Source organism: Thecamonas trahens (genome assembly GCF_000142905.1).
Source record: "Thecamonas trahens ATCC 50062 unplaced genomic scaffold supercont1.16, whole genome shotgun sequence".
Lineage (NCBI taxonomy): Eukaryota > Apusomonadida > Apusomonadidae > Thecamonas > Thecamonas trahens.
Genome location: NW_013657664.1, coordinates 303,900 through 328,241, shown reverse-complemented (window position 1 = coordinate 328,241; position 24,342 = coordinate 303,900). Strand labels below are relative to the sequence as shown.

At 65.0% G+C, this 24,342-nt stretch overlaps 11 protein-coding genes across 11 annotated transcripts; 4 read left to right on the top strand and 7 right to left on the bottom strand.

Annotated features, from left to right (window-relative positions):
- Positions 1-958: 958 nt before the first annotated feature.
- Positions 959-2,352, bottom strand: AMSG_04021 (pre-rRNA-processing protein ESF2). Its single transcript, XM_013903818.1, has one exon. The coding sequence runs from the start codon at positions 2,139-2,141 to the stop codon at positions 1,221-1,223; it is 921 nt and encodes a 306-aa protein (XP_013759272.1). The 5' UTR covers positions 2,142-2,352; the 3' UTR covers positions 959-1,220.
- Positions 2,353-2,896: 544 nt separating this feature from the next.
- Positions 2,897-5,797, bottom strand: AMSG_04020 (plasma-membrane proton-efflux P-type ATPase; the record flags this gene model as incomplete). The annotated part of the gene is made up of 1 exon (XM_013903817.1): positions 2,897-5,797. One exon carries the CDS (start codon positions 5,795-5,797, stop codon positions 2,897-2,899), a length of 2,901 nt encoding a protein of 966 aa, XP_013759271.1.
- Positions 5,798-7,457: 1,660 nt separating this feature from the next.
- Positions 7,458-8,372, top strand: AMSG_04019 (uncharacterized protein; the record flags this gene model as incomplete). The annotated part of the gene is made up of 1 exon (XM_013903816.1): positions 7,458-8,372. The coding sequence occupies one exon, from the start codon at positions 7,458-7,460 to the stop codon at positions 8,235-8,237; it is 780 nt and encodes a 259-aa protein (XP_013759270.1). The 3' UTR covers positions 8,238-8,372.
- Positions 8,373-9,017: 645 nt separating this feature from the next.
- AMSG_04018 (G2/mitotic-specific cyclin-A) lies at positions 9,018-10,044 on the top strand (the record flags this gene model as incomplete). Its single annotated transcript, XM_013903815.1, has 1 exon — positions 9,018-10,044. The coding sequence occupies one exon, from the start codon at positions 9,018-9,020 to the stop codon at positions 10,026-10,028; it is 1,011 nt and encodes a 336-aa protein (XP_013759269.1). The 3' UTR covers positions 10,029-10,044.
- Positions 9,764-11,212, bottom strand: AMSG_04017 (CDK5 regulatory subunit-associated protein 1). The gene has a single exon (XM_013903814.1). It carries the CDS (start codon positions 11,118-11,120, stop codon positions 10,035-10,037), a length of 1,086 nt encoding a protein of 361 aa, XP_013759268.1. The 5' UTR covers positions 11,121-11,212; the 3' UTR covers positions 9,764-10,034.
- An 880-nt stretch (positions 11,213-12,092) lies between these two features.
- AMSG_04016 (Zdhhc12 protein) lies at positions 12,093-13,456 on the top strand (the record flags this gene model as incomplete). Its single annotated transcript, XM_013903813.1, has 2 exons — positions 12,093-13,012; positions 13,066-13,456. 2 exons carry the CDS (start codon positions 12,093-12,095, stop codon positions 13,454-13,456), a joined length of 1,311 nt encoding a protein of 436 aa, XP_013759267.1.
- On the bottom strand, positions 13,373-15,600 carry AMSG_04015 (serine/threonine protein kinase). The gene is made up of 2 exons (XM_013903812.1): positions 14,571-15,600; positions 13,373-14,532 (listed from the first exon to the last, which is right to left on the bottom strand). The coding sequence occupies exons 1-2, from the start codon at positions 15,519-15,521 to the stop codon at positions 13,462-13,464; spliced, it is 2,022 nt and encodes a 673-aa protein (XP_013759266.1). The 5' UTR covers positions 15,522-15,600; the 3' UTR covers positions 13,373-13,461.
- Positions 15,601-16,034: 434 nt separating this feature from the next.
- AMSG_04014 (tRNA (guanine-N(1)-)-methyltransferase) lies at positions 16,035-17,414 on the bottom strand (the record flags this gene model as incomplete). The annotated part of the gene is made up of 1 exon (XM_013903811.1): positions 16,035-17,414. The coding sequence occupies one exon, from the start codon at positions 17,412-17,414 to the stop codon at positions 16,062-16,064; it is 1,353 nt and encodes a 450-aa protein (XP_013759265.1). The 3' UTR covers positions 16,035-16,061.
- Positions 17,415-17,980: 566 nt separating this feature from the next.
- On the top strand, positions 17,981-21,330 carry AMSG_04013 (uncharacterized protein; the record flags this gene model as incomplete). The annotated part of the gene is made up of 1 exon (XM_013903810.1): positions 17,981-21,330. One exon carries the CDS (start codon positions 17,981-17,983, stop codon positions 21,119-21,121), a length of 3,141 nt encoding a protein of 1,046 aa, XP_013759264.1. The 3' UTR covers positions 21,122-21,330.
- On the bottom strand, positions 21,163-22,332 carry AMSG_04012 (uncharacterized protein). The gene is made up of 2 exons (XM_013903809.1): positions 22,185-22,332; positions 21,163-22,103 (listed from the first exon to the last, which is right to left on the bottom strand). Exons 1-2 carry the CDS (start codon positions 22,241-22,243, stop codon positions 21,179-21,181), a joined length of 984 nt encoding a protein of 327 aa, XP_013759263.1. The 5' UTR covers positions 22,244-22,332; the 3' UTR covers positions 21,163-21,178.
- A 76-nt stretch (positions 22,333-22,408) lies between these two features.
- AMSG_04011 (uncharacterized protein) lies at positions 22,409-24,291 on the bottom strand (the record flags this gene model as incomplete). The annotated part of the gene is made up of 1 exon (XM_013903808.1): positions 22,409-24,291. The coding sequence occupies one exon, from the start codon at positions 24,289-24,291 to the stop codon at positions 22,447-22,449; it is 1,845 nt and encodes a 614-aa protein (XP_013759262.1). The 3' UTR covers positions 22,409-22,446.
- Between the last annotated feature and the right edge of the window lie 51 nt (positions 24,292-24,342).

Sequence of the window (24,342 nt, the reverse complement as noted above, 5' to 3'; positions counted from 1 at the left end):
AGAAGAAGAGGGGGGGGGAGGGGAGGAGGGGAGGGGGGAGGATAAAGGGGAAATGAGGGGGAAGGCAGGGAAAGGGGCTGTGAAGGTGGCTCTTTGCCACGCCTGGGGTAGTGAGCATGGCTTGGTGGTGGAGGCGAACGGCACGCGGAGCACCACGTGAATCAGCCACGAGCTTGCAGGCAAAGAGCCGAGCAAGGCGCCGAGGCCTGGTCGGGGCAGGCAGGAGATGGGCCTGGTGGAAGCAAGGGCACTGGCAAAGTCGACCATCGGATAGCATGGGGGCTGGGCCTGTGGGCTCGGGCTGGGGGCTGGGGATAAAGGCAACACAAGCCCGTCATGAAGGCTTGCTTGGGCTGGCCAGAACCCCCACGCCAAGCTGCCCTTCGCCTGCAATCAAAGATTGCGCATCAGCTGCCAGACGCAGGCTGGCGATGGATCCTGCCCTCCCTCCCTCCCCCCCCCCCCCCTCCCTCCTAGTTGGGGTTACCACTCTGGCTCCGGGGCTGCAAGGCCATCCGCCGGCAACTCTTCTCTTCCTCACCCCTCACCCCTCTCCTCCTCCACCTTCTCCTCCTCCTCCACCGTATGCGAACGAGACTATCGCTCGCTGTTGCGCTCCTCGTCGTGGGAACCGCGCTCACGGCGCTGCCCATCACAGGCGCCGCTCCGACAGCCGCGCCGACGGCGGGGCCGACCCCAACGCCCAATTCTGGAAGTTTGGGAGGGCAGGACTCCCATGGGCATGTGATCAACGTCGATGGATGCTCGCGTGAGGGCTCGCGGGTGGTGCGGCAGGTGCTGGAGGAGTTTGTGCTGGCGCCACTGGCGGCTGCGCCGTACGGGCTCCCGAGCTCGGCCATCGCCGCGCAGTGCCCCCTGGCGCTGCACAAGGACGTGTACGCCGGGCACGAGGAGGCCAAGAATCCGGCCGAGGCTTCGTTCTGGGGCTGCCAGCTGTGCGGCAAGGCATTTACCTCGGAGCACTACCTCGACGTGCATCTCTCTCGGCGGCATCCAGACGTGCTGCGCGCCAACGCGGCCGGCGCGGTGTGCCTGGCGGGCTACGCCGACATGCTGCATACGCCCGAGCTGATCGACGCTGCCACGCTCGAGCTGGTCTCGTTTGACAACTCGGGATCGGTGTACTCGGCGATGTGCGCGTCCGAGACAGCGCTCGCGCAGCGGGTGGCCGACTGCCGGCGGGTGGCGTCGGCGTGCTTCTACCTCACCCGTGCCGCGTACGATGCGCACGCTGCGCTGAAACACGAGGTGGCGTACAGCGAGGCTACGGCGCGGATGGAGGCCTTCCGCGGCATGTTCGAGACCACGTTTTGTGAGGCGCTTCCGGTCGCCTGCGAGGCGCTCGGCCGCGCCGGCGACGTCGACCACGCCCCGCTTGCACTCCACCGCGCTCGAGTTCTCGCCTCGTGGCTCCCGACGGCGTCGACGGCGGTATCGGGCCTTATCGCGGTCGCGGTCGGGTACGTGGCATGCGCAGTTGGATGTGCGCGGGCAGCGGCGCCGTGGCCGACGAGGGCGCCCTGCGGACGCGGCGGCCTGCATCTGCGGCCGGGGGCGGCAGCGGCACCACAGCTGGCCGCGGCTGGTAGCAGTGGCCTGCTCGCGCGCATCGTCGCGGCGCTCGGCGGGCGCCCTGTGGCCAAGCTCAAGCCGCAGTAAAGTGGGCTCTCAGCCAAAGAGCGACGAGAGCTTCTGGGTCGACATCTTGGGCCGGGCAGAGCCCGACGAGCCTGCAGTCTCGTGAATGGTCCGCTGGGCAAACTTGCGATGGATTTTGGAGCGGCGGCGGGTCGAGGCGTCAGCAGGGGAGGCAGCGGGTGCGGCATCGCCGGCGCGCTTGCGCTTGCGGTCGGCCTGGCGCTCGCGGCGGCGGTCGATGGCGTCGAGCGTCTTGGCCTGCTCGACTTTTTGCATGTAAAACTCGGCTTCGCGGCGGGCCTGCGTCGTCTCGTGAGCCATGCGCTGCTCGCGGGTGGCGCGCTCGATGCGCAGCGACTCGTAGAGGTGGTGCCACTTGAAGCCCGGCAGGTACTTGATGTTCCACAGATCGTAGTGGTAGTAGTTGCGCCGCGAGCCGCCCATCGGGTTGCCGTTGAGCATGGTGGCAACTGATTTGGCATCCTTCTTGGAGGCAAACTCGACCCAGGCCTCGGTGTAGTTCTTCCGCCGGTTGCCGCCGAGCTTCTTCCGCCGCCGCGCCTTGGCCGCGTCCTCCTCCTCCATGTGCATCCGCGTCACCTCGGCGTACTTGCCCAGCAGATCGCGCAGCTGCGGCGGCTTGAAGAACGGTGGCAGCCGCGAGAGGTACACCACCCCCGCCGCTTCATGGCCTTGACGTACTCGGTCACTTCGGCCTCGTCCAGCACCTTCTTGGTCTTGCGCCCATCGTCGCCCTCGTCGTCCGCGCCGTCGTCGCTTCCGCCACCCGCCAGATCGTCCATCGCCGCCGCAGCCTCGGCTGCCGCCCGAGCCGCCGCCCGCTCCTCTGCCCGCCGCTTGCGGCTGCTCTTCTTGCTCGGCTTCTTGCCGCCCGCCGACGTTGTCTTGCTCGACTTGTCCACGCCGGCCTCTGTCGTCACCTGGGCCTTGGCCTTGGTCGCCTTCTTGGTCTTGGTCGTCTTCTCCCCTGCCATGTCTTACGTATCTGGAGGTGTGTGTGTGTCGTCTTGTGCACGTCTTGTCATCCCCTCCCCCTCTCCGCCCACCCCTGCCCTGCTCCGACCTCACCTCCCCAAGGATGGATGGATGGCACGACCACTGTTGACGAACCGCTGCTGACCGCCGGCTCACGACGCGCTGACTCCTCCTTTCCCTCCACGTCTTGCCTACGATGGGAACCGATCTTCGCTAAAAAGCACTCCCGCAACACGTTCTTTCAATGGTCTTTAGCCTGCGCGGCTACGGTGGCGACCGAGCCCGCTGGCGGTGCAGCATTGTCAGGAGCGCGCGCGGGGGCAGCGACGCTCGTCTCGTCATCGTCGGTGAAGAAGATGTGGAAGACAAGCTTGACGTAGTCGACAATGAGAAAGGTGGCGACAGCGATGCCCCAGATCTCGGCAACGTGCGACCAGGCGAGCTTCTCCATGAGGATGCCAAAGCCAGCAAGGGCAGTGGCGACGAGCTGCGAGGCGAGGACGCCGCCGACGACAACCCGCGACGGGGCATAGAGCACGGCGAGCGAGTCCTGAACGCGGGTAGCAAAGATGGCGAGGTGGCCCGAGACCGAGATCTGGAGGTAGACTGCGGTCTTGGTAGCATCGACCTGGAGCTGCCAGCCCCACGAGGCCTTGTGCGCGATGTAGTAGGTGACGATCGTAGAGGCAATCATGACGCATGAGAGGACGCCACCGAGGATGAGCAGGAACGGGAGGTTCCACTTCAGCGGGCGTGCCGAGTCACGGGCATGGTCAAAGGCAATCGAGACGAGCGAGACATCGTTGAGAATGGCAAGAATGGCGACGTGGATCGAGTCGAGCTCAAAGTCGAGGAAGAGGATCGAGATGGCGAGGAAGAACAAGACGTGGAAAGAGTCGACGATGCGGAAGGTGATGTACGACGACATGCGAGTGAAGATCCGTCTCGCCTCCTCGACCGCGTTGATGATAGCGGAGAGGCCCGGATTGAGGAGCACCACTGCTGCCGCCGACTGTGCTGCCGCGGTGGCACCCTCGACGGCGATGCCGCAATTGGCAGCCTTGATCGCCGGCGCGTCGTTGACGCCGTCCCCAGTCATGGCCACCACGTGGCCGCGCGACTGGAGAAGAGAGACAAAAGCATACTTGTGCGAGGGATAGACCTCGCCGAGACCGTCGAGCGCCTCGGCCCGCTCGGCCTTGATAGCGTCGGTAAGCGAGTCGGAGAAGAGCTCGTCAGCGGTCACGATGTTGTCGCCGAGCCCGATGAGCCGCGCCGTCTCACGCCCAATGATCGACTGGTCGCCGGTGAGCATCTTGACCTCAATGCCGAGCTCGTGGCATCGCCGGACGACGTGGGCCGTGTCGATGCGCGGCGGGTCAAAAATGGCAAAGAGGCCGACAAGCTCCCATTGCGCGTCAGGGTCGTCGGGCGAGCTCGAGACCGATCGCGCCACTGCCACCGACCGGTAACCGCGGTTGGCCATGTGCTCAACCGATGCCGAGTAGTTGACGTCGTCGTCAAGCCCACACATAGTTGCGATCACATGGGTCGCGCCCTTGGCCACGCGATACACCGACGGCTCGCCAAACCGCGAATCAACAATGGTGGCCTCGGTCCGCTTCACCGCCGGATCAAACGGAACACGATGGAGGATGCGAACGCCTGCTGCCACCGGGTGCTGAGTCCCGGCCGATCCCGTATCGATGGTTACCGAAGCCGCCCGCGCTTGCCGGAGGAGCACCTCCGAGTTGGTGACTGGGACCCGGATGGACTCGGTCCTGTGGAGCTGTTCCGTGCGCGAGACGTTGATCCAAGGCTCGCCTGCAGCGCGGGCTCGGCCGGCCTGCAAGAACACATGGTCAACCGCATCGTCGTCATTGACCGAGCAGAAGAGCGCAGCGTCGAGCACGTCGTCGATGGTGATGGCTTTGGTCGGTACGACGCAGTCGTGAAGCGAGAGCTTGTTCTGTGTCAGCGTCCCGGTCTTGTCCGAGCAGAGGATGTCGACTGATGCAAGCTGCTCGAGTGAGGTCAGCTCCGTGACAACCGCATTGGCCCGCGCCAGCTGGTGCGCGCCGACGGCCATTGTCACCGTCACCACCGTTGGCATGGCCACCGGAATGGCGGCAATGACAATGACTAGGACCAGCTGGAGAAGCTCAAGCAGATCGCGGTGGAGGACAAGACCGTGGACAAGAAGAACAAGTGCGACCACAAAGGCCATGACGAGCATGACGTTGGAGAGCTTGACCAGAGTCTTCTTGATCCCCTTGGGCGCGCTCGATGAGGCCTCCGAGACCAACGACGAGGCCTTGCCGATCACAGTCTCGGCCCCGATCGCCGTCACCTGCGCCGTCACATCGCCGGTCTTGACCAGCGACGACGAGAGCAGCCGCTGGCCGTACGACCGCGAGACAGGCAGCGACTCACCGGTCAGCGAAGCCTGATCCACCATCACTCGCGACGCCGTCGCCGCCGTCATTCCGACAGGCTTGAGCGGGACCACGATTGCGTCTGCAGGCACAATGTCGCCACCCTTGACCATGATCACGTCGCCGGGCACAAGCTCGCGCGCAGGAATAACACGCACCTTGCCGTCTCGGAGGACTGTGGCGTCGGGCGCAAGCGAGTCCTGCAGTGCCGCCACAGCCGCGCCGGCGTGCCGCTCCTCGTGGAATCCGATGACGGCGTTGATCACCAACAACGTGACAATGATGCCTAGCCCTTTCCAGTCGCCCACCACAATCGAGAGCACCGCCGCAATCTCGATGAGCCACGGCATGGGGCCCCAGAAGAACAGCGCAAACTGGAGCCACGCCGGCGTCGGCTTTGTTACAACCTCGTTGTACCCGTGCGTCATTCGCAACGAAGCCACCTGCGCCGGCGAGAGCCCCGTCTGGAGCGACGTCTCCGCTATTCCGGCATCCATCGGCTCCGCAGAAGTCACCGCCGGCTCATCATCGGTCACCTCAGCCGCAAGCTGCTCCATCAGCATCACCCCGCTGCCTGCCTTTCCGCCCGCCTTGTTTCTTTTTCCCGCTGCCAGCACATCGGGCGGCTCGTTCACCTTTTCCCCAACATCGTCCATCCCAGACGACGAGTAGTCGTACGAGTCGTAGCCAGAGTACGTGTACGCCATTATGTCGGTCCTTGCTGGTGGTTCAAAGGTTACAAGACTTGGTCTCCACAGCGAAGGCCGCTGCTAGTTTTGTCGACCGAAGCCGCCGCAAATTCGCCGACACCGTGCGGCGACCCGACGCCTAACCCACGCCCCACTTTCAGAGCCTCTGTGCAACGAAATAAGGACCGATGTTGTTCGTCAGCCCCACATCAGGCATGTTTGTGGCACGTGCATTGATGTCAGCTTTAGCCATGGGTTGTAGACTGCTTTCTATCCCGTGAGAGCACATCGAAGCACACTAGCGCCGCGGACACGTCACACCGGCAAAAATTGCTTGCACACCCAAACTTGCCCAGCGGACCATCGCTAACAACACTATCCCACTACGAGTGCGTCTGTCCCTTCATTTACCATCCCGTGGTACTCCCTCATGCACCATACATGTAGTTAGTCATGTTGCAATGAAGAGTCCAAGAGCAAGGGTGTATCGCTCAGGGCGGGCGAGAACATATCCGCCGCTCATGCTTGCAAGAGCTTGCACACGCCTAACTGCCAATGTCGTCATTGCATCTACAATACAAACCACGCAAGAGGTCTTTCTGCCGCTGAGATCACTTACTCCTCCTCCTTCTAAGACAATGACTGTGCTTGATGCAGAGCAAGACTTCAAACCATGTTCACCTACCCCTACACAGCGTTCCCCGGTTTGTCCTCTACAACTGGCCTGGCTTTATCTTTGCAGTTCGTTGAAGCTCATTCACTGTCCCATGGTCGCATGAATCGTCTCTCTCACACCGAGTCGACTCTAGAGCGGCCGAGCCGCAGCGCTTCAGCAACATGGCCATAGCTACTGTCAGCATCGTCATCGATATCAGCACACCAAGAAGGCAGCCGCTCAAGACAACAAGCCAGCCATCCCAAAAATACAGCATACGAAACCAGAGACGACACACTCTCAGTTGCCGGTCGAGCGGTCGCTCCGCTGGCTCGACGGTTTGCAAGTGTTCCTTGCATCTACTGGTCTGGCCTTCAGTGCAAGACCATCGTGCCGATGACACGGTGATCCGCGCGTACATGTGCAGCTGCAGACTCGCGTACACCCGAGATCAAGGTAAGAATTGTGTGCCCAGAGAGTGCCCGTCGTCATTGTCGCGCATCGTCATCGAACGGGTCAGTCGGTATCTTCCCGCTCTTCCCGAGCCGACTTTGTCAACGCCATCGGAGCTCTTAGCAAAGCACGGTGCCAGCTGCTTAACCTCGGTCAGCCACTCGTGAGTGATAGCAACTCGTGGCAGCGGTATCTCTTGACCGCTGCCCGCCACATCGCGCTGGCGCCACACCTGCACACTTCACCCACACCACCACCACACCCACACCCACACCACCACACCACCGCCACCCACATCACCACCACCACCACCACCACCCACGCACATACACAGCATCCACCTCCCCTCCCTCTGCACACACACGCCTCCCTCCCCTCCCCGCTGCCCCCTACCCCACACAGCGTAGATTCCCGTCCGCCATGACCACCGCCCTCGACGACCTCTACGGCTCGCTCACCTCCACCGCCAAAGTACGCCCGTCCCCCCCCCCCCCCGGCCCCCTTTCCCTTCATCCCTCCCATCCACATCCTCACACTCATTCCCCGTCGCAGTCTCTGTACGCAACAAGCATGGCGTTCCCCGCCGGCGCATCCTCAACCGCGCCCGACACGGCGCTCACCCGCGACGAGCAAGAGCTCATCCTCCTGCTGCAGGTCGAGCGGTGGCTTGCAGAGCAGGCCGGTGACGCGCGAACAGTGACAGCTGCCCTCGAATCGCTGCCGCGGGAGCTCAACGCCCGAGTCTCGGCTGCGGTCGACTCGGGCCGCTCCACCGTCGATGCTCTGCTCGACGGCCTTGTCGAGGCCAACGCAGCGCTGCGGGACGATCTGCTGCACGCTACTCTCGAGCTGCGCCGCCAGGACCTGCTCATCGAGCGGACCCACCAGTCTGAGCTTGCCCGGGCCCTGCTGCATCCGGACGAGGCCAGCAATGTGTGGCCGCAGGACGAGCTCCACGCCTCAGACTACGACCGCAAGGCCAACGCCGCCGTCGTCGCTCTTATCAAGGCCCGCGACCAAAAGGTGACCGAGCTTGCCGAGCTCACCGCCGCCACCCGCATCTACGAGAAGGAACTCGCCCAGATCTACATGGACGACCGCACCCTGCAAGAGCACAACCGCTCGCTCCGCGCCGCCGTCGCCAAGTTCTCCGACGCCAAGATCCGCGACCTTGCCCGCCGCAATCATTCCGTCGTCCAAGCAGAGAACCACCTCGAGTTCCTCAACCGCAAGTCGCTCATCTTCCGCAACGTCCTCCAGTCGCTCATCCTCGAGTCGGGCGTCAACTGGGCCGCCAACAACACGCTCCGCGACGTCGTCCTCGGCGCCCGCGACCCACTCGTCGACTAGCCCCAAGGATATCGCTTCCTCCCCCGCCCCGGGGGCCTTGATATCCGCACATACCCCAAGTCGTACTCGCCGCCTACACATGGCCCCGCTAAAATACCCGTGTCACAAACCCCTAAACCCAGTGCAGGGCGATGACGACGGCGTGATGTCCTCCCCGGCCGTGGCGGGAGGCGGCGGACTGCAACGATGGGCCGAGCCCGCGCTTTCTTGCCAAGCCAAGCACGCTCCACTCCCCCACCACCCCACCCACCCACCCCCTCCCACCCCCAATCACCGACGCATCATGTCGTCGATGTTCAACTACAACCCAGCACCAACGAGCACGGCTTCCTCGTCCTCGTCCTACCTTACACATTCGCTTGCGGAGGATGCGCGGGCCTTGGTGGCGCTCACGAAGAATGTCTCAATGGTACGCAATTGCGCGCCATGATGGCGCGCCCATCACCCGCTGCCTCCACCCGTGGACACAGCCACGCCTACCTCCCGGTTCCGACACCCACTCCCGCCACACTCGGCATGCCACCCTTGTCCACAACACGCTAGCTCATTGCCCTTGTCCCAGTCTGTCTATCTTCTTTGCTTGCCCCGTCCGGCTACAGTAGTGTTTGCGGCGGAGGGAGTGGCCCCGGCCGTCTTGGCGCCAAACATGCATTGTGTTTCCCGCCCTTTTTCGTTTTCACTCCCGCCCCGCGCCGGCTCGCCCTCCCCTCGAATGCTCCACGCTCACCAGAGAGGGATGACCTGCCACAGAACGATTCGATGCAGAGCGTTCAGGAGAGCATGAACGGGTCGGCGCTGTCGGTGGACACTCCGACGGGCGTGGTGCCGATGTCGCTCGAGGCGTCGGCGTCGGGCACAGGAGTCGTCGACGAGGTGGCCAACATCGACGCGACGGTGTTGTCGGACCCCAACTACTGCGCCGAGTACGCCGAGGATGTGTACGCCGCGCTGCGGGAGAACGAGACGCGGACGGCGCCGCTGCCCAACTACATGGCGGCGCAGCGCGACATTACGCCGGCGATGCGGGCTATCCTCATGGACTGGCTCGTCGAGGTCGCCGAGGAGTACCGGCTCAAGTCCGAAACCCTCTTCCTCACCATCAACTACATCGACCGCTTCCTCTCCAAGCGCAACGTCAAGCGGTGCAAGCTGCAGCTTGTCGGCGTCGCCGCCATGCTCGTTGCCTCCAAGTTTGAAGAGATCTACCCGCCGCTGGTCAAGGACTTTGTCTTCATCACCGACAACACCTACTCGCGGGCCCAAGTCATCCAAATGGAGACCATCATCCTGCAGACGCTCAAGTTTGAGCTTGTAGTCTCGACGCCGCTGCCATTCCTTGTCCGCTACGCGCGCGCCGTCGACGACCTGCCCGACGAGATCCTCTCGCTTGCCCGCTACTACTGCGAGTGCACCATCCACTCGTACGACTTTCTCAAGTACCCGCCCTCGCTCACTGCTGCCGCCTCGCTCTGCCTCGCCCTCTCCACCCGCGGCTGGAACTACTGGTCGCCGTCGCTCTCCTACTACTCGGGCTTCACCTCCGATGACCTCCAGGCTTGTATTCTGGACCTCACCGGAGTGCTTGCCAACGAGCCGTCGGCCCAGCTTCAGGGCGTGTGGGAAAAGTATTCACACTCCAAGTGGCACCGCGTCTCGCGCAGCCGCATCTGGACCACTGGCGACTTTGTACCCTTTGCTACAGACACCAATCCGAGCTCCCGTTCGGCGTCCCGCCCGACTCAGTCCGGCCACCGCCACACAGCCTCGCTGCCGCCGGCCATCTTCCGCTGAAACACTCTAAACTGACACCACCCACGGCACGCTCTGCAGTCCGATGGCGCGGCCGAGCTGGGTGTGCGAGCCGGTGCTCTCGATCTCAACCTGCACGTAGTCGCCGAGCTGCGGTGCCCGCGGCGCCACTCCCGGCCCGTCCAGCTGTGCCAGCGCGCTGCTCCCGTCAAACGCAACCGTCAGGTTCGAGTCGGTCCGCCCCACCAGCCCTCCAGCCCGCTTCTTTGACTGCGCCTCAACGAGGACCACATGCCTGCTCCCCGACTCGCGCGCATGCAGCTCTGCAGCATTGGTCTGAAACGTCTGGATGACTTCGGCCAGCCGCGCCTTCTTCACCTCCTCGGGCACATCGTCGACAAGCTTGCGGTGCGCGTGCGTCCGCTCGCGCATCGAGTAGGCAAACATGTACGCCTTGGAATACTGCACTTCGTTCATCAGCCGCAGCGTCTGCTCGTGGTCGGCCTGCGTCTCGCCGCAAAAGCCGGCGATAAAATCCGACGAGAGATGCACTCCCGGCACAATGTCGCGGATCCGACCCACGAGCTCCATGTACGAGTCAAAGGTGTACCCGCGCCGCATCGACTGCAGCACCTTGTCCGAGCCCGATTGCGCCGGCATGTGGATCGAGTTGCATACGTTTGCTGTCTCCGCCATGACGTGCAGCAACTTCTCCGGAAAATGCTGCGGGTGCGGCGAGGTGTACCGGACGCGCATCGTGGGATCGACGGACGCCACCGCCTGCAGCAGCTCGGCAAACCGGACGCCGCCCTGATCGCGCTTGACAATCGACGAGAAGCCCGACGAGAGCTCAAAAGTCTCAAAACCCGGCGCAGGCGCCGCAGACAGGTCCGCGTACGAGTTGACGTTCTGCCCGAGCAGCGTCACCTCGCGCACGCCTTGCTCCGCCAGCGCCTCCACCTCGCGCAAAATCGACGCCATCGGCCTCGACCGCTCGCGACCGCGTGTCCGCGGCACAATACAAAACGCGCACATGTTGTTGCACCCGCGCGCAATCGAGACAAAGGCAGACTTGGCCCCCGGATCCGCGCGCACAGGCGCAATGTCGGCGTACGTCTCGTCCGCACTCAGCATCACGTTGATCGCCGCCCGCGCTCCTCGGCCTGCGCGAGCAGCCGCGGCAGGTCACGATACGCGTCCGGGCCGACAACCACGTCGACCAGCCGCTCCTCGGTCAGCAGCCGCTCCTTCAGCCGCTCCGCCATGCATCCCAGCAGGCCCACCCGCCGACGCCGCATCTGTGCCGACGCCGTCCGCGCCTCGGCCTGCTCCTTCAGCGCCCGCAGCCGCCGCCACACCTTGGCCTCGGCATTGTCGCGGATGGCACAAGTGTTGAGCAGCACCACGTCTGCCGCGTCCGCATCCGCCGCAAACTCGTATCCGGCATCCTCCAGTACCGCCCGCACAACCTCCGAGTCGGCCACGTTCATCTGGCACCCATACGTCTGGATGTGGACCGCCAGTCCGCTCCCGCCTCCCTCCTGCCTCGTCTTGCCGCGCTTGCCAGCCCCGCCACGCACGCTCGCCCGAGTCGCGCCCGCGCCGGCTGGCCACACTCCCTCCTCCGCCATCAGCTTGGCCCGCAGTGCCTCCAGCCGCGGTCGCTGCCGTCCGCCTGCACCAACGCCTGCAGCCTCATCGGCCGCATCATCGCCACCTGCACCGCCCGCCATCGCCGCCTCGCCCGACCCCGCTGCGCCCGCCATCCACCGCCGCGCTCCGCTCGCCCCACCCGCAGGCATCACCGTCCGCCATCCAGCACGCACTCCTGTCCGAAGCGCACCATGCACCGCAAACATAGTCCTGTCGACTCGCGATATGGAGTGAGAGAGACGAGTGAGGTCGTGGTCGCGGTAACGTTGACGACAGCGGTGACAACAACCTCCACAAAGAAGGGAGGTGGTGCGGGGAGGGGGGGGGGGGGGGGGTGGGGAGAGGCTGATCTGATCTGATCTGGTCTGATCTGATCTGAACACACATGGCGCAAGCCCCGCTCACCCCTCCTTCCCACCACTCCCCAACACCCTCCCCTCCCCTCCCACGGGCATGTCCATGGTTGACGCCACAGAGCTGTGGACGGCGGCTGCACTTGGCGACGGTGTGGGAGTTGTGGCGGCGCTGGCCGCTCTGCCGCCACACGCCGTCTTTGCCACCGGCCCCGATGGCACGCCCGCCCGCGCTGCGGCGGCAGAGAGGCATCACACAGGCGTGGCGCGGTTCCTCGCTCGCGCCGAAGAGCGGGTTCTTGCTCCGCTAGCTAGCAATCCCGATGCGCCACTGCCACCCAACGCCCCACCGGCGCTCGTCGTTGCTGCTGCTGCCCGCCGCGCCGATGCGGCCGTCATTGCAGCCGCAGCTGCCGAGCCGTGGAAACCTGGCTTCATCGCCGGCTCTGCTCTGCTGGTCTGGCTAGCGCTGCTGGCGGCAGTCGGTCACTGGGCTGGCCATGCCGCGCTGTGGCTGGGCGCGATCGCTGGTGGCTTCATGTGGCGGCGGCGGCTGCGGGCGGCGCTGATGCCGCGGCGCGGCTCGCCCAACACCGGGTTTGTGGGCATGGCCCTGGCCATGTGCGTCGCGCTCGGCGGCACGTACTGGGTCGTCTACTTTCGGCTCACCTCCTCGCACCTGCTGCTCTCGTCGATCATGTTTGGCGTCGGCAACTTTATGCTCTACGGCTACGCGTCGTTCCTCTCGTCCAAGCCCGGTGCCGTCCCGCACGGCGCCCGCGGACGCGCCATGCTCGCCGCTGTTGCTGCCGAGCTTCCAAATCCGGACACGCTCCTCACGCTCGGTAGCCTTCCACCCAACTACTGCATTCCGTGCGATGTGCTGATGCCGCGGCGCGCCAAGCACTGCGCCGTCTGCAACGTCTGCATCCTTCGCCACGACCACCACTGCCTGTGGGCCAACACCTGCGTTGGCGCCGCCAACCACCGCATGTTCTACTTTTTGTGTGGGCCGTCAACGTCACCTATCTCCTCTTCATCGCCTTTGCCTGCCTCTACGTCAACGCCACTAGTCTCGCCCACTTGCGCTATGGCGCGGCCGAGCCACACGACCCCATCGTCGCCGCCGCCCGCTTCGTCGCCGCCATGTACGCCGGCTATCCATGGACGTTCTGGCTCGTGGTCCACTGCCTCCTCGCGCTGCCCTTCACAATCAACCTCCTCGCCCGCCAGACCCGGCTCATCGCCGCAGGACTCACCACCAACGAGTATTATAACGCCCACAAGCTCAGCTACCTCGCAGACGACGACGGGCTGTTTGCCAACCCGGCCGATGCCGGCTGGCTCACCAACGTAGCTACGTTTGTGGCCCCGGGGCTGGCAGCTGCACTCGGCCCATGGCGGCAGCGGCCCCGCCCGCCACCGATGACAGCACGTCACTTGCCGTCCACCACCCACACGTGAAGAGCTCACTCGTCACCGTCGCCACCACTCCCGCTGCCGCTGACGCCGTCGTGCGAATCGTCGTCGCCAGCCGAGTCGTCATCCGACTCCTCGCCCTCGCTCGAGTCGAAGAACTCAAGCGAGCCAAAGCCGATCGGCGGCAGATCCTTAAAGAACGGGTGCTGGAGCGCCTCGCGCGGGTCAATTCGCTTGTCCGGATCGTTTTCCAGCAGCTTGAGGAGCAAGTCGTACTGCGGCAACTGCTGCTGCGAGTGCGGCAGCAGCGAGATGTACCGCAGAAAGTCCTCCTTGGACGTCTCGCCCTCGTCCTCCTTGCGGAAGAGCACCTCACCGAGGAGAATGCCCACCGAGTACGCGTCGACCTCAAGCCCGTAGCCATCAATGTCTTCGTCGGGCACGCCTTCGTTGCGCAACTCGGCAATCGCCATCATCTCCGGCGCCATGTAGCCCTCGGTTCCCAACTGCGACAGGTGGTTGCGCCCGCCGTCATAAAAGGTGGCGCAGTCAAAGTCAATCATGATGGCACCCTTGCCATCTCGCCGCAGTAGCATGTTCGAAGGCTTGACATCGCGGTAGAGAATGCCCTTGTCCTGCACGTGCACCAGCGCCGCCAGCGTGTCGCGAATGTACAGGCACGCGTGCCGCGGCTTGATCTCCTCGCGTTCCACGCCCTCAACCCAGTCGGACACAATCGCGTAGCACTGCGTCGACGGAATCGGATACCACTCGATCATGTGCGCCACGCACGGATGGCCAGACACAATTGCCGAGATCCGCACCTCCTTGGGCTCCTTCTCGCCCTCAAGCCCGTCCACAATCTTGATCGCCACAAGCTTCTTTGTCTCGCGGTCCAGCGCCCGGTACACCACAATGTCCTTGGTGGTCGCAATGTTCTCCACAAACACAAACCGGTGGTTGAGCGCAAAGATGTTCTCCTCAAACGGAAACGTGTCTTCCCACGACGCCTCTGATCCTGCATCGTACTCGTCCTCGCTTCCAGCGTCAAACTCCGAGTCGGCGTCGCCCTCATCGTCGCTCCCGTGCTCGCCGTCGAACGAGTGCTCGTCGCACCCAGTCTCGCCGTCGGCCGCATCAGCGGCCTGGCCTGCCCCACGCTCGACGCACTCAGGTCGTCGCCAGAGTCCGAGCCGGCCGGCGAGAAGAGCTGTGCCGAGTCTGGCACGCCCGACTCGAGCCGGTCAAACAGGTCAACGTCTTCCGACGGCAGCGCCGCTGCACTCGACACCGGCGACTTACTTTCCGCCGCCGGCCCGGTCGTGCTTCCGCCGAGGCTAAGCTCTCCCGCAACGTCGCCGTCGTCCTCATCGTACTCTTCCGAGGCAAACGAGTCAGAATCTGGGAGCGTAGTGTTGAACTTGCCCGGTCGTGCAATCGAGCCGCGGGTCGGGGTCTGCAGCAGCTCCAGCACCGTGTGGACCTCGTCCGAGGTGTGCCCCGAGCCAGACTCACGTCCGCCAGTCGACAGCTCCACCGCCACCTCCTCGCCCACGTCGATAGCCACCGCAATCGGCTCGGTCGTGTCCAGCACCGGCGGCGCGCCAATGTCCGGCACCGAATCCTGCACCGACCGCAGCGACGAGAGCACAGCTTCCAGCATCTTGACAAGCGTCACGTCGCCAAGCTGTGTCGCCCGCGCCAGCGACGACTCGACCAGCGGCTCCGTCTGGTTCGAGAGCGGCGTGGCAAGCTCGGCCTGCGCCGCTGCAAGAATCGCCTCCTTGCGCCTCCGGTTGCGATTCCGCCGCCCGCCGCGCCGCCCACGCCGTCTGCGCCGCTTCCGCCCCTTCCGCGGCCGCGCCGCAGTTGCAGCCTCGGCCGAGCCCGAGCCAAGCCCGGTGCTCGCGGCGGCTTCCGCCCCGCTCCCGTCGGCCACCTCGTCGCCAGGAGCCATGCGGATGGCCTTGGGCAGCGATGTCGTCTTCCGCGGCTTGGTCGACGACTCCTCAACACACAACAGGCATCGACGGCCCTCGGCCTTCCGCAGCTGGCTGCGCGAGAACTGTGACCGGGTCTTGGTCTCGCCGCATTGGCAGCACACGGGCATGGGAAGGCCTGCCGCCACAAGTCGACCACAGCCAGCAGAACAAACAACCGCCACAACAACCACACACACACACACACACACACACACACACACACACACATACACATACGCACACGTATGACATCCATGCCAGAGTCAGTCTCTCCCTAGCCCAAAGCCGCCTCCCCTCCCCTCTGCCCTTCCTCCTCCACAGGGCAAAGTCCACACGCCTTTGTCCGGTTTCGCGCCCACCGGCCATGCCCAAGCCATCCATAAAGCCATGCTCTAGCTGGAGAGACATGGTATGCATGGGGTGATAGCTGTAATGGGCAAGAGTGTATGGGAGGATGTTGGAAGGGGGGAGGGGGCGGGGGTATGTCGTAGGGGATGCCCACCCCCCCCCCCCCCCTCCCCCCCCGGCGCTGGTCGTCACGTACAAGGAACGAGCAAGTGGGGTGGCACCACCCGCCGCTCGCCGGCCGGCCACCCGCCGCACGCCAGCTTGCTTTCTCAAAGTCGTTGCAAGCCACAGGCTCGATGAGCTGTATATTTACTTTGCGTTCAAGCATCGGCACCGCCAAGACCCTTGGCCTTCTTGGCCGGCGACGACTCGCCAGCAGCTTCGTCATCAAGGTCGGCAGCAGGGCGCTTGCGGGTGGCAGAGGTGTCGGCGATGGCAGGCGCGTACACGGTGTCGGGCGGGAGCGAGAAGGAAATGCGCATCATGTCCTTGTGCGGAGCAACGGAGCGGACAACCGAGATCGAGTAGTCGAGCGGAGCAGAGGTGAGGACGCCGGTGACACGGGCGAGGACGTCAGCCGAAGTGTCTGCGGCGGTGGAGAAGCAGTAGCAGTGGACCCGCGGGAGGACCGGGTAGGCGTCACGCGGAAAGGCGTGGATGAAGACGTCGAGGAACTCAGGGGCGATGGCCGGAAGGTTCATAGCGACCTGGGTAAAAGGGACGCGACGGGCAATGAGATCGCGGATAAAGTCGCGGCCGTCCGCGTTGGAGACGTGGATCTTCTTGTCGACGTGGTTGGCCTTGGCGTTGGCGGCGAGCGCCTCGGCAGACGCCGGGTTGAGATCGTTGGCGTACACGGTGGCGCCCATCTTGGCGGCCGGGAGGGCAAACGGGCCGACGCCGGCAAACATGTCGGCGATGACGTCTGACGGGCTGAAGACCGAGACCAGCCGCTCGTGCTCGGTCGCCAGCCGCGAGTTCCAATAGACCTTGGCAAAGTCAAAGGTAAAGGTGCAGCCGGACTCGCGGACGGTGGCCACCGTGTTGGGCTCACCAGCGATGACCTCCATGGCAAAGTTGCGGTAGGTGTTGTCGATGGTGTCGACCTTGTTCACCACCGTACGCAGGTGCGTGTTCTTGTCGAGAATGACATCGCCGATAAGCTTCTTGTACGGGAGAACCTCGGTGCGGAGGTTCATGTGGGCAATGTGGCCGATGGTCGAGAAGGCTGACTGCCGAACCAGGCCCTCGGGCAGAACTTGGTCGAGCACCTCTTGGACCGTCATCAGCTCGTAGCCCTTGACCACCTTCCACGGCACCCGCTCAAGCTTGTGCTCAGCCACCAGCGCCCGTGCGGCCTCGGGAAGCTGCGCCAGCGTCAGATCGATCTCGGGCGCCAACAGCAAGAGCTTGGTCTTGCCCGCTGCCGACTCGTCGCTGTCGTCTTCGCCAGGCTGCGGGCTAGGGAACCTCCGCCCGGTCACGCTCTGATCGTCGTCGATAATGACTCTTGTCCGCGGCAAGACAAGCGAGTAATCCGCCAGCGCCATCCGGAACTTGTTGCACAGCCGGACCGGCAGCCGCAGCGCCGTCACCTCGAGCGTCTGGCTCAGCTGCTTCCGCACCGCCGCCAGTCCGAGTCCGGCCATTCCGGCCGAGCCTGTTGCCGCCATGATGAGTGTGGGCTAGCGCGTTACTGTTCGAAGGTGAAAGACGGTGACGGGGATGAGAGTGGTGGCTGGCGAGGTTAAAGCGGCCCTGGCCGTCGTGCACGGGGTTGGTGGGAGGGCGGTGGTGGGTGGGGTCAGGCCTTGTCGCGCCAAGTGACTTTGATGGATGGCCTTGCCCAATTCGAGAGGCGGGCGGGCAGATGGAGAGGCGGGGACAAGGCGAGGCAAAGGCGGAGCAGACGAGGATTCAAACAGCGTGCGCCGTCGAGACAGTCCACAAGGGGCGGGCGTTCTGGCTCGTGATGAGGTTGATATGCAGATCAAAACCTCCCTCCACTCATCGAATCCCTCTGGCTTGAGGCCAGCCAGCCGTGTCTCCCCGGGGAGGAGCCAAACGACCAAACCGCCAAACGGCAGCCCACGGAAGAGGGGCAAGCTACAACCGTCCCCCCGTCCTTTTTGGCCCCCCCCCCCCCCCCCCCCCCCCCCCCCTCACACACACACACACACACATCTCCCTCCACCACTCCGTTTGCACGGACCTGGGACGGAGGAGGCGCAAGGTGTCCATGTCGTCGTATGCGCTGCTGAATCCGCTCAACCTGCCGTCGGGCGCGGCGCTGTTGCCGTCGCCGGGTGCAGGCGGGAGCGGCAAGAGCGGGTTCCCTGGAGCGGGCGGAGGGCACGGAGGGCGTCGGGGTGAGCGCCATGAATGGGCTGGCACCGAGGAGAGCAGGTCGGACGGCGGCAGTGAGTCAGAGTACGGTTCGGAAGGCTCCGAGTACTCGCACGGCCCGCCAGAGCTGACGCCGGCGCAGCGGCGGGCAGAGGCCCGCGGCGTGGCCCGGGCCGCTGTCGACTCGCTCGTCTCGTTTGCAATCGACTACGCGACGGCGCCCCCGCCACCGCTTGATGCCCGCATCTGGGCCGCCGGCATTGTCGAGGCGAATGGTCCGGTGCTTGATGGCAAACTTGAGGGTGAGGGCGAGGCCGTGTTTGTCTCGGGCGCCTTGTACGTGGGCGCATTTCACGGCGGCCTGCTCCACGGCTCGGGGAGGTACACCTGGCCCGATGGCGTGGTCTTTACCGGCACCTTTGAGCATAATGTCATTACTGGTAGCGGGCGGTTTGATTGGCCCGACGGCTCGTGGTACGAGGGTGAGGTGTGTGACGGCCTCCGCCATGGCCACGGCGTGTTTGAGGCACCGGCGCTCGGGCTCCGATACGAAGGCGCTTGGGTCGAGGGCCTCCGCCAGGGGGACGGCACGATGAGCTATGATGGCTCCAGCGCGTGTGTGTACTCGGGCTCATGGGCGCGCGACGCCAAGCATGGCAAAGGCACCATGCACTATGCCTCAGGCAACGTGTACCAGGGCGAGTGGTTCAACAACGTCAAGCACGGGACCGGAACCATGCTCTGGCTCTCCTCCGGCCAGCAGTACACTGGCGAGTGGCGCAATGGCGTGCCGTATGGCACTGGCGAGCACACCTGGTTTGTGCAGCGCTCGGCGCGCTCGCAGTTTATGCTCCGCAACAAGTACGTCGGTGCCTTTGTCGACGGTGCCCGCCACGGCTTTGGCACCTTTACCTACGCGTCGGGTGCCGTGTACAAGGGCTCGTGGCGAGCAAATGTCAAGCATGGCCGCGGCGTGTTTGCCTTTGAGGACGGCACCGTCTTTGACGGCACCTTTGACAACGACCGCATGGTCGACGCCTCCGGCAACGAGATCACCCGCGCCTCGCTCAACGCGGCCTCGCCGCTCAACCGCGCCTCACACTCTCTCTTGTCGTCGTCGTCGATTGTGCTCCTCATCTCGGACCTTTCGTCGATGCTCATCTTAGCGTCGCTGCAGGCGCTGGCTGAGCCCGGCGGCAAGCCGCCGGCGATCCCGTCGCAAGCCCGGTTGGAGCGGCTCTCCACCGCCATCCAGACCCAGCTCCAGAATGCACTCCTCCGCCACATCTCGCACCTCCGGCGAGTTTACAAGTACTACTCGATGCTAGGCACGTTTCAGGATGACGCAGTCTACCACATGGACCGCTTTCTGCTTTGGAAACTTCTCGTCGATGCCGGCATCCCGTCGGACGCATACTCGCTCGCAGACATCGACCGGCTCCTGGCCAAGCCGTATGCGCACTCGGCCATCCAAGCCGAGCTGTACACCCAGCCACATGCACCACATGCGGTCGTCCTCCTCCGCGACTTTCTCAACACTCTTGTTCGCATTGCGCTCTTCCGCCTCATGATGAGCCCGCCCGACCCGCCGCCGGCTATCGCGCTCGTCAAGCCGGGCTCAGACGCCACGTGGGCCAAGCTCCTCGCCATGCTCGAGGGAAAGCCGGGCCTGGCCTTTGAGTCGTTTATTGTCGACCACGTGGCCAGGGTCCTCGACGGCCAGTCGAGCCTGCTCGCCCGGGCCGCCGAGCGATCTGCTGCCCTCTCGCAGCTCTCCGCACAGCGGCTTGTCGACGCCGCAACGCTCACTCCTTCCGAGGAGCGTGATGTCATTCTGGCGCGCATGCAGCTCTCCGAGCACGCCGCCGCCCGGCATGTCGGCGCTGCTGGGTACGACGGTGCTGAGCTCAAGTCGTACGACCGCCGGTCGTCGGTCATAGCCGCGCCGCGCGCCTCACCGCTCGCCCGTGTCATGGCGTCGGCCTCAAGTGCGCTCAACAAGTCAGCGTCCGCCGCGCTTGGCGCCGGCCGCAAGAAGCGGTCGAGCCACGGGCGGTCAGCCGCCAACGGCTCGTCGTCGAAGTCGGCCAAGACATCGTCGCACAAAAAGTCACGCAAGTCGTCATCACGCGCCAAGCGCTCGCGTTCCCGCGAGCACGGAGCGCTTGCCAGTGGCGGCATCGGCACTCTCTCACCAATGGCAGAGGCGAGCGGCGCAGATGGCGGGAACAGCGGTACCACATCTCGGTCCGGCCGGTCGCGGGCACGCCACGGCTCGTCGCGCAAGTCGAGCTCCGGCCTATCGCGGAGCAAGGGCGAGTCGGGCAGGCTCTCGGCCGCCGAGCGCCGGCATGCCGACCTCGAGGCTGCGCTGGCGGTGGACGAGGCCGCCGAATCCGCGCGCAACCAGGAGATCCAACTCCGTCTCGAGTCTGTTGAGCTCATTGACAACGAGATCTTTGCGCCCGACGGCTTTGCTCTCATCCTCTCGTACTCAAAGGTGCTGCAGCAGGTGTTTGCCAGTGTGGCCCAGCAGTACGCGACGCCGAGGCTGGCCCAGCGCCCGATGCAGGTGACGACGATGACGCGGCTGACGCCTGCCACGCTCCGTGACCTCTTCCTCGCACCGGACCTTGGCAACGTCGGCGACGTCGGCGCAGTTCTTACCTTTCGGGCGCTTGCCCTGTTTTTGGCCGACATCGGCGCGCTGTCTGCACCGACCGACGTGCCGTCGCCACTTTTTGGTGAGGACACGGCGCCGCTGAAAACCCCGCTCCGCGGCCTGCTCACGCTGGATGTGCTCGCCAAGCTACTCTCGCTGCAGGGCTGTCCCGGGTTTGAGCGCGACGGCGAGCTCAATCTCGGCAAGGAGCTTGTCTTTTATGAGTTTGTCCTTGTCCTCGCCGCCATTGCTGTCTTTGAGTTCTTTGCCGCAGACATGTCGTTCCCGGCCAAGCTCGAGCGAGTCTTTGTGGCCATTCTCCAGGCCAGCGACGCTGTGGCTCTGGACAGCGCCGATCCAGTTGTACTCTAGCCGTCAGCGAGCGGAATGGTTGTCCAAACGCGCCGCGACGCGGGAAGTCAAAGGTCTTTACGAGGCTGAGGCAACGGCAAAGTCCGGCATGGGCTCGGGAAGCTCATGGACGATAGGCCCGGCGCACATGGCGCATTCGCCCGAGGCCTCAGCGCAGGTATCGCAGGTGGCGTTAAAGCGGCCGAGCTGGTTGCGGCCGTACGAGGTCGGGCACTTGGCGCACTTTGTGGCGTCGGCCGGCACGATGGCGTCGGATGGCGCCTTGTGCAGGGCGGCGACGCAATCGACGCAGTACGCGTTGTCGGAAAAGTCGTTGACCTTGGCGACGGCAGCAGTGCGGTCGGTAAAGCACACGGCGCACACGTCGCCGCCCGAGTTGGCGAACGAGCAGTGCGCGCAGTTCCACGAGCTGGTCGCGCCGGCTGAGGCGCGGGCGAGGGCGCGCTTGCGGGCCTGTGGGGCCTTCTTGACAGCGCCCTTCTTGGACACTGGCGGGCGCCGGACCGAGCCCGAGTAGGCCACGGCATCGTGGGGCATAGGCTGGCCGATGCCCGGGCGGCCGCCGCCGCCAACAACCGGCGGCGGCGGGCGCGACGGGGCAGCAGATCCGCACATGGCGCACGCCGAGTCGGCGAGGTTGTTCATGAACGTACACGCACTGCACTTCCACTCGGGCGTGGGCAGGCTAGGGTGGATCGGACCGGGGAGGACGGGGCCGGGGACCGGGCCGGGGACCGGGCCGGGGATGGGAACTGGTGACGGGTCGGCAACCAAACCCGGCGAGCCAGCCGGGAAGCGGATTTTGAGCATGGGATGGGCACCGTTAAAATGCGAGGCGTAGTACATCTCGTCGCAAGCCATGCACATGTCAAAGTCATCGCAGACGGAGCACTTGTAGCGAATGCCGCGGACGGGCGTCGCTCCGCACATATCGCACCGCACACCCTTGTGGATGGTCACTTTCGGCTGCGGACGGCGGCGGCTGAGGAGAGGGAGGGAAGAGTGAGTGTGTGTGTGTGTGTGGCCGGGGGGGGGGGGGGGGGGGGGGGGGGTCCAGGCGTACTTGTAGCGAGAGCCTGGGGCGGGGCCAGGGACGGGGCCGGGGATGGGGACGGGACGCATGATGCTTGTTGTGTATAGAGGAGAGGAGCAAGTCGAGTGCAGAGAGGCGTGTGCAGAGAAGGTCTCGTGGCAAAGGCAACGTTTTGCCCCTTTTGGTCCACGTGGATGCGTTCGAACAGAACAGCCGCACATGCGACAAGTTGGGGGTGGGGGGGGGGGGGGGGGGGGGGATGGAGGCAACTCTTGGGGGCGCATTCACCGGGTCAACTGCCACGCCCGGCAACAACGCGGAGAAGCGCGAGCTGGTGGAACGGGCCGTCGGGCGAGACCACTTGGTGGACGCCGATGAACCGAAGGCGGAGGTAGTGCGAGAGTCGGTGCGACGGGAGCTGGAACCACTGGACCTTGGGGTCGTGCGTCTCGCAGTGCTCGAGCGAGAGGTTGAACGAGCCTACCACGGCCTTGTCGGCAAAGTCGAGCGTCGACGCGGTTTCGGCGACCAGCGTCCGCGGCGTCGACTCGTAGGTGACAGGGAGTAGGCCGATGTAAACGGCAGCAGCCTTGCGGACGACATGCATGCGAAGGAGGATGACGCAAGCTGACTCGATGGTCTCTGCGGCATCCGGATCTTCGGCGCCCAGAGCGGCGGCGGCCTCGGACTCGGACTCGATGGCGAGCGTCTCCCACACGCCATGGACGAGCGTCGAGCCAGGGAGGTCAAGCGCGGCGCGGCAGTTGGCACCAGAGGCCGAGATAAGCGCCTTGGCTGCATTGGCCGTTGTTCGCGGGAGCTCGACAGCCTCCACGGCATTGGGCTCGGCCCCGAGCGTGCGCAGTGACGGCGAGCGAGACATGGCCATCGACTTGTTGATGGTGGTCACCGGATTGCTTGCATCGACCTCAACGTAGCCCGGAAGGTAGGTGCCACGCGGCAGCGCGCCGCGGACTGCCCACTGTGACGAGTCTGAGAACGCAAGGCCGTCGGTGAGCTCACTCACTGCAGAGGTGTCAAGACCGGTGAGTCGCCCGGACGCATCGTCCTCGTCGCCGGAGCCGAGCCCGACAAACTGCTCACCGACCTCGCGAGAAAAGTCATACATCGAGAGGTTGACTCGGGCCGGCGGCGAGGCCGGCGGGGCGTGCCGGGACGGCGACTCGGACGCGGCACGGCGCGGTGCTGCAGGCAGTGCCGACCGGACCTCGGCAACGACTTTGGGGCTCCGTGGCTCGCGCAAGAGGGCAGCAATTGCCAGTTGTCGCCGCCGTCGGACTGCAGTGAGCGCCTTGGGGTGGCGGGAATGAGCGCGAAGCTCGGCGCGGAGCGCGGCGCTCGAGTCAGCGCGCGGGCGGCGCGGCACGTCGTCGTGAGTGTAGTACGAGTACTCGCTGCGCGGCCCGGCCTGCTTGCTGCGAAAAAGCGCGTCGAAGAACTGGGTGTTGACATCGCCGCCAGGCATGAGAAGCAGCTGGTCCGAGGCATGCGAAGCTGGCGCATCGTCATACTCGTACTCATACTCGTACTCGTCGGTGTCGCTGGCCTTAGTCGCGCTCTCGCCAGTGCCATCGCCAGCGCTCTCACCAGTGCCGTCGCCGCCATCGCAGAACGAGGTGCTCAGCTGCGGCGGTGGCGGCGGCGGCGGATCGTTGCACGGGTCCGAGACCCGGAACGGATCGCTGTCATCGTGGAGGACTTCATACTGCTTACGCGGCCAGTCTGTGGTTGCCGCCAGCGATGCATGCGCCGTGTCGACCACCGCCGCCAGATCACAGCCAGCCTGTGCGTTTGCGTCGCCGACCACAGATCCGCCGTCAGCGGCGGAGCGGGCATGGTGCGATGTGCTTGCGCCGGCCGATGCCGACAAGCGCCTCAGCCGCAGATCTCTCAGCCCCAGCGACTGAGTGGGCGGCAAGTAGTAGGGAGACTGCGGGGCCGTTCGCCGCGGACGAGGTGGCGAAGGGCGACCCCGCCGCGACGGCAACGGCTCAGCCGCCGCCGCGTCCAGCCGTCCCCGCACCGCTGCCAGAACGGCCGACGCTGGGTTCGAGTGCGGCGACGGTTTGCGGAGCAGGCAGAGGTCTGGTGGGGGGCGGTCTGGCGGAGAAGCCATTTGGTGACGGGAGAGAGAGGGAGGGAGGAGGGGGTGGGGGGGGGGGGGGGG

What these genes read in the sequence shown, in the direction of transcription:
- AMSG_04015 (XM_013903812.1), bottom strand. Translation starts at nt 15,521, where the DNA reads ATGCCCGTGTGCTGCCAATGCGGCGAGACCAAGACCCGGTCACAGTTC. An exon ending in ACGACCTGAGTGCGTCGAGC is followed by an intron (nt 14,533 to 14,570) that starts GTGGGGCAGGCC and finishes GCCGACGGCGAG; the next exon opens with ACTGGGTGCGACGAGCACTC.
- AMSG_04012 (XM_013903809.1), bottom strand. Translation starts at nt 22,243, where the DNA reads ATGCGTCCCGTCCCCATCCCCGGCCCCGTCCCTGGCCCCGCCCCAGGC. An exon ending in GCCCCAGGCTCTCGCTACAA is followed by an intron (nt 22,104 to 22,184) that starts GTACGCCTGGAC and finishes CCCTCTCCTCAG; the next exon opens with CCGCCGCCGTCCGCAGCCGA.
- AMSG_04021 (XM_013903818.1), bottom strand. Translation starts at nt 2,141, where the DNA reads ATGCCAAATCAGTTGCCACCATGCTCAACGGCAACCCGATGGGCGGCT.
- AMSG_04017 (XM_013903814.1), bottom strand. Translation starts at nt 11,120, where the DNA reads ATGCTGAGTGCGGACGAGACGTACGCCGACATTGCGCCTGTGCGCGCG.